General features: G+C 38.5%; 1 protein-coding gene across 1 annotated transcript in view; it reads left to right on the top strand.

The window, feature by feature from the left end:
• The first annotated feature begins 2,155 nt into the window (after positions 1–2,155).
• Positions 2,156–7,347, top strand: part of rabggta (Rab geranylgeranyltransferase subunit alpha) — a 44,247-nt gene continuing 39,055 nt past the window's right edge. Inside the window, exons 1-4 of the mRNA XM_061888763.1 lie at positions 2,156–2,272; positions 2,509–2,546; positions 2,697–2,807; positions 6,672–6,796. Of these exons, the coding sequence (XP_061744747.1) occupies positions 2,544–2,546; positions 2,697–2,807; positions 6,672–6,796 (239 nt within the window). The 5' untranslated portion in view covers positions 2,156–2,272; positions 2,509–2,543. The remainder of the gene's footprint in view (positions 2,273–2,508; positions 2,547–2,696; positions 2,808–6,671; positions 6,797–7,347) is intronic.

Here is a 7,347-nt window from a genome sequence, read left to right as displayed (position 1 = left end):
GGACATGTTCCATAAATATTGATGTTAAAGATTAATTTTTTTGTGAAGAAATGTTTAGAATTAAGTTCATGAATCCAGATGGATTTCTACTACAATCCCCAAAGAGGGCACTTTAAGGTGATGATTACTTCTATGTGTAGAAATCTTTATTTATAATTGAATCACTTGTTTATTTTTCAACAAGTTTATAGTTATTTTTATATCTTTTTTTCCAAATAGTTCAAGAAAGACCACTATAAATGAGCAATAATTTGCACTTTAATATGCTTTAATAAATCAGAAACTGATGACATAGTGCGGTATTTTACTTCTTTATCTCTTTTTTTCAACGAAAAATGCTTTGTTCTGATTAGGGGGTACTTGAATTTAAAAAATGTTCACAGGGTGTACATCACTGAAAAAAGGTTGAGAACCACTGACATAGAACAGCAACATAAAACAGCAGCAGTCACACACTTGAGCTACTTTATGCCAGGCGTGTCCAAAGTGCGGCCCGATGGCCATTTGGGGCTCCCAGCTAATTTGTTAATGGACCCTGGCCCATTCTAAAAAATGCTACAATAAAAATTTAAAACATAAAAGAGTGTAATATAAGAATAAACAGTGACATGTAACAAGAAAAAGTTGCAGTGTTGACACTAATAACACAAAACTGGCATGCGGACTGTTATTGACCTGCTGAAGGCTCCAATGACTTCACTGGAACAATTTCCCTTTCAAATATTTCAGGGGGATAATATTGCACATTTTGTGCGAAACAAAGTTTTCTTTCACAAAAAGGGCATCAAACAAACAAAGTATGAACAAAATTATAAAATCTTATAATCAAAAGATCTACAGACTCAAGCGTTGAAAGTAAAAAAATATAAATATATATTTGGCTTTTTTTCAACACTTGTTCTTTTTTTTATTGTAATGAATTATTGACCTATTTAGGCTTCCAACTACTTCACGTCAAATATTCCACTTTAAAATGTTTTGGGGGAAAATGCTGCATAAGTTGTGTGTTTGCCATATAAATAAGGGTTGTGACAGAAAGGCCACAAACATAAAAAAAAAAAATTAAAAGGAGAAGTCATGGTGGAAAGATGGAGGTGGGAAGCTTTAGCCTTTGGCCTTTAGCCACACAAACACACGGTGTTTCCTTGTTTAAAATTCCCGGAGGTGAAGCTTTACTATGGATCAGAGCGGTCAAGCGAACATGGATCCCGACCACTTGTCAACCGGCAGGTTTCTGTGAGAAAATTGTGGTAAAAAGTCGCCTCTTACCGGAGATCAGCGGAGCTTCTGTCCTGCTGCAGCTTCATGACTTCTCTCGGAGACTGGCGTCAAAACACCTGTGGACACCCCCCCCCCCCCCCACCACACCCCCCCAACTATCAGGTACTATTTAACTCACTAAAACACTAGTAACACAATAAGCAGATAAGGGATTTCCCTGAATTGTCCTAGAAAATGTGTCTAAAAATATCTGAATGCAATCACCTTTTTTTTTTTTACTTGTTTTTTTCTAGTCTTTCACTCTAAATTTCCTCATCCACAAATCTTTCATCCTCGCTCAGATTAATGGGGGAATTGTTGCTTTCTTGGTCCGAATAGCTCTTGCTGCTGGAGGCTCACATTATAAACAATGTGAGGATGTGAGGAGCCCTCACACCGGTGACGTCATCGTCTGCTACTTCCGGTAAAGGCAAGGCTTTTTTATTAGCGACCAAAAGTTGCGAACTTTATCGTCAATGTTCTCTACTAAATCCTTTCCGCAAACATGGCAAAATATCGCTAAATGATCAAGTATGACACATAGAATGGACCTGCTATCCCCGTTTAAATAAGAAAATCTCATTTCAGTAAGCCTTTAAATTACATTCTCACTAAGCCCTGTTCCCCCTACTAACTAGTGGCCATTGCTTTCTCCAACTAACAACACTGACATCTAGTGGCCTGTAGTAGAATACTGCAAGTTACCGCGCAATGTTATTTTTAAAGGATAAATTTTTTTAAAAAAAAACAAGATATGTATTTTTATTTTAGCCATCAAAAGATTGACTATTTAATCGATTTAGTCAATATTTTATATACATATATTTATAATATGAAGTTAGTCGTCATGAATTTGTATCTCAACTGGAGAGCGGCAAACAACCAATAGCGCGAAGGCATGGCCTGTGATGTCATTTTCACGAGCCGGAATCAAAACCGTCCAGCTGATGACTGTCATGACAAACCACATTTCTGTCCAAAAACACCCCCAGCAAGGCAAAACACGGCAAAGGTGCGTGTTTTTTAAAAACCCTCGTAATTCAGCAAATCATTTGTCTTGGCGTTTGTTAATATTGCTCTGTTTTTCAGTCGAGGAGCGCTGTTATAATGCGAATGAGCTCTGATGTTAGCATGCCACGCGGCTAATCCGCAAGCTAATAACTCTCTGTTGTTTACATTCTGTGGAGTTTGCAACTTCAACATATATGTAGGAATATTCAAGTTTAAATGTATTTTTTCCCCTTGCAGACACTGAAGAAAGCCTACAAAATCTATAAGGAAACATGGTGAGAGATGTGTTTTCATATTGGTGTTACTAATTCACAGACTGTATTTGTCAATGACAAGAGAAGACATTCATGATATATATATATATATATATATATATATATATATATATATATATATATATATATATATATTTTGGAATATGACAGCACGGCAGGGTCAAGGTCAAATCCACCGCCCAGCAAGAGGAGGAGAAAAGAAAGGAACGCGAGAAGAAACTGAAGATATACATTGCTGCAAGGGATGCCTGTTTTTCCAAGGTGCCTTAACCCTTGTGTGATGTTCATATTGTTGTTACTCAGCCAGTGTTTGTGAGTCTGATGCACTCCTTGCATTTTGTATCTTTTAAAGTCTTACTGAAACCCACTACTACCGACCACGCAGTCTAATAGTTTATATATCAATGATGAAATCTTAACATTACAACACATGCCAATACGGCCTTTTTAGTTTATTAAATTGCAATTTTAAATTTCGCACTAAGTATCCTGTTGAATACGTCACAGTATGATGACGCGTGCACTTGACGTCACGGATTGTAGCGGACATTTTGTTCAAGCCCTGATCCCAGCTATAAGTCGTCTGCTTTAATCGCATAATTACACAGTTCTCTAGACATCTGTGTTGCTGAATCTTTTGCAATTTGTTCAATTAATAATGGATACGTCAAAGAAGAAAGATGTAGGTGGGAAGTGGTGTATTGCGGCCGCCTTTAGCAACACAAACACAACCGGTGTTTTATTGTTAACATTCCCGAAAGATGACGGTGAAGCTTTACTATGGAACAGAGCGGTCAAGCGAACATGGTTCCTTACCACATGTCAAACGGCAGGTTTCGGTGAGAAAATGGTGGTAATAAGTCGGCTCTTACCGTAGACATGAGCGGAGAGCTTGTGTCGTTCCTCATGCACCTGTCAAAAAGGCAGCTGCAGACTCTCTTGCCTCCTCCCCCCGGCTGCCCCCGACCGTCGTTTGCTTCCACCGAGGAGGGGGGAAAAAAAATAAAATCTCAGCCGGGCCCCAACGGCTACCTTCGCTTCGCCTCCTAGAGAAACGTGGCTTCCCTCAGAGACACTGGCGGTCACCACACCCGTGGCCACACCCCTCCGACTTTCACTAAAACACTAGTAACACAATAAGCAGATAAGGGATTTTCCAGATATATCCGAGTAAATTTGTCTAACAATGTCTGAATCGCTCTGCTGTCTAGTTTTTTTTTCTTTTTTTTCTAGTCCTTCCCTCTCACTTTCCTCATCCACACATCTTTTATCCTCGCTCAAATTAATGGGGAAATTGTCGCTTTCTCGGTCCGAATCGCTCTCGCAGCTGGTGGCCATGATTGTAAACAATGTTCAGATGTGAGGAGCTCCACAACCCGTGACGTCACGCGCAGATCGTCTGCTACTTCCGGTACCGGCAAGGCTTTTTTTATTAGCGACCAAAAGTTGTGAACTTTATCGTCGATGTTCTTTACTAAATCCTTTCAGCAAAAATATGGAAATACTGCGAAATGATCAAGTATGACACATAGAATGGACCTGCTATCCCCGTTTAAATGAGAAAATCTCATTTCAGTTAGCCTTGCCTTAACCCTTGTGTGATGTTCATATTGTTGTTACTCAGCCATCATTTGTGGGTCTGATGCACCCCTTGCATTTTGTGGCTTTTAATGCCTCACAATCAAACACTTTTATGTTAAAATACTGAACAGATGTTTACCTTATCCTAGGGCTGGGCGATATGGCCTTTTTTAAATATCTCAATATTTTTAGGCCATATCGCGATACACAATATATAGTTCGATATTTTGCCTTAGCCTTGAATGAACACTTGATGCATATAATCACAACAGAATGAGGATTCAATTTGTCTACATTAAAACTTTCTTTTTCATACTGCATTAATATATGCTCATTTTAAACTTTCATGCAGAGAAGGCATTCAAAACTAAGTCAATTGACCAAAACTGTATTTATTAAACAGTTATTAAGCAGTGGCACATACATTCATGTCATTTCAAAACAGAAAGTGCAAGATTGTCAGAGACATTTTAAAACTAGCTATTAGTGCACTTTTGTGCAAGATGTCACTAAGATGACATATCAAAACACTAAATTTTGTGCTTTTTGTACAGAACGCCACTACAATAGTTTAAAGGCCTACTGAAATGAGATTTTCCTATTTAAACAGGGATAGCAGGTCCATTCTATGTGTCATACTTGATCATTTCGCAATATTGCCATATTTTTGCTGGAAGGATTTAGTAGAGAACATTGACGATAAATTTCGCAACTTTTGGTCGCTAATAAAAAAGCCTTGCCTGTACCGGAGGTAGCAGACGATGTGCGAGTGACGTCAGGGGTTGTGGAGCTCCTCACATCCTCACATTGTTTATAATCATAGCCACCAGCAGCAAGAGCGATTCGGACCGAGAAAGCGATGATTTCCCCGTTAATTTGAGCGAGGATGAAAGATTTGTGGATGAGGAAATTTAGAGAGAAGCACTAGATTAAAAAAAAAAAAAGGGGACGGCAGTGGGAGCGATTCAGATGTTATTAGACACATTTACTAGGATAATTCTGGAAAATCCCTTATCTGCTTATTGTGTTACGAGTGTTTTAGTGAGATTATAAAGTCCTACCTGAAAGTCGGAGGGGTGTGGTGACTGCTAGTGTCTCTGATGGAAGCCATGGAGGAGCCAAGAAAGTCGCAGCTGCCTCTTTGACGACTGCAGGAAGAACGACACAAGCTCCGCTCATGTTTACGGTAAGAGCCGACTTATTACCACAATTTTCTCACCGAAACCAGCTGGTTGACACGTGGTAGAGAAACATGTTCGCTTGACCGCTCTGTTCCATATTAAAGCTTCATAACAAAAAAAGAAACACCGGCTGTGTTTTGGTTGCTAAAGGCAGCTGCAATCCACCGCTTTCCACCAACAGCATTCTTCTTTATAGTCTCCATTATTAATTGAACAAATTGCAAAAGATTCAGCAACACAGATGTCCAGAATACTGCGTAATTACGTGATTAAAGCAGACGACTTTTAGCCGTGAGTGGTGCTGGGATATAATGTCCGCTCCAACCAATAACGTCACAAGCACGCGTCAACATAAGCGTCATCATTACGCGACGTTTTCAACAGGACACTTCGCGGGAAATTTAAAATTGCAATTTAGTAAACTAAACCGGCCGTATTGGCATGTGTTGCAATGTTAATATTTCATCATTGATATATAAACTATCAGACTGCGTGGTCGGTAGTAGTGGGTTTCAGTAGGCCTTCAACCCTTGCGTGATGTTCATATTGTTGTTAGTCAGCCAGCATTTGTGGGTCTGATGCATCCGTTGCATTTTGTGGCTTTTAATCCCTCACAATCAAACACATTTATATCAAAATACTGAACAGATGTTTAATGGGATAAGGTAAACATCTGTTGCATGTTGTGGCTTTCATTTCCTCACAATCAAACACTTTTATGTTAAAATACTGAACAGATGTTTACTTTATCCCATCAACCATCTGTTCAGTATTTTAACAAATATGGCACCCACCTTTTCCCAATTGGCCTGCACACCTGTGGGATGTTCCGAATAAGTATTTGATGAGCATTCCTCAACTTTTTTCAGTATTTAATGCCACCTTTCCCAACTTCTTTGTCATGTGTTGCTGGCATCAAATTCTAAAGCTAATGATTATTTGAAAAAAAAAAAAAAAAAAGTTTATCAGTTTGAACATCAAATATGTTGTTTTTGTAGCATATTCAACTGAATATGGTTGAAAAGGATTTGCAAATCATTGTATTCCGTTTAAATTTACATCCAACACAATTTCCCAACTCATATGTAAACGGGGTTTGTATGTAATAGAAATGTGTTGGAGGGGTGAATGGTGTGTGGTCATTAAATATTAAGTATTCTGATCTATGTTCTTCACAAATGAGCCAAAATCAGTGAGTCTCAGTTTGAAAAATTAATTAATTGTATCATTTTTTTAAAATAAAAAATGAAAACGGTCCCACAGACCCAAACACCACACAAGGGTTAATTAACCCTTTGTGTGGTGTTCGACACACCTGACTTATGAAAGAATCTTCATGCTCAGAATGTGCTTATCTTGACAGAGGAAGGAGGGCGTGTGCGATGAAGAGGCTCTCCACCTGACCCAGCAGATACTATCCTCGAATCCTGATTTTGCAACCCTGTGGAATTACAGGAGAGAGATCCTCACACACCAGGAAACGTTCAAGTAAGAGCGTTTATTTTTATTCCCAAATATTTGTTTTGAATTTTGCAGACAGTACAGCATAGTGAATCATGGCCACAGCAAAGTGGGGTATCTGCACATTTTACAATATGTAACATAATAAACCCAACCCTTACAATATCCGCCCACTCAATTCCCAAGGTAATTGTCCCCTAGTGCCCATAACAGAAAGACACACATGAATATATGCAAACATAGATTCAATCCAACAAAATATATCCAGCCATCCATTATATATATATTAAAGATGAATAAATGAATAAATAAGGTAAAATAAATAAATAATACATAAGATATAAAATAAAATATAACGTAAAAGTAAATAAACACAAAGAATGGGGGTCAGGGAGAGGGGGCTTAGGGGCTTTGATTGATTAATTGAAACTTTTATTAGTAGATTGCACAGTACAGTACATATTCCGTACAATTGACCACTAAATGGTAACACCCGAATAAGTTTTTCAACTTGTTTAAGTCGGGGTGCACGTTAATCATTCATGGGCTTCAGCGGTCAGCTCTGTAAGAGTGTTTAT

This window comes from Nerophis ophidion, linkage group LG26 (genome assembly GCF_033978795.1).
Source record: "Nerophis ophidion isolate RoL-2023_Sa linkage group LG26, RoL_Noph_v1.0, whole genome shotgun sequence".
NCBI classification, from domain to species: domain Eukaryota; kingdom Metazoa; phylum Chordata; class Actinopteri; order Syngnathiformes; family Syngnathidae; genus Nerophis; species Nerophis ophidion.
Note: the sequence above shows the minus strand (reverse complement) of the source record. Positions and strands in the feature narration are given on the sequence as shown.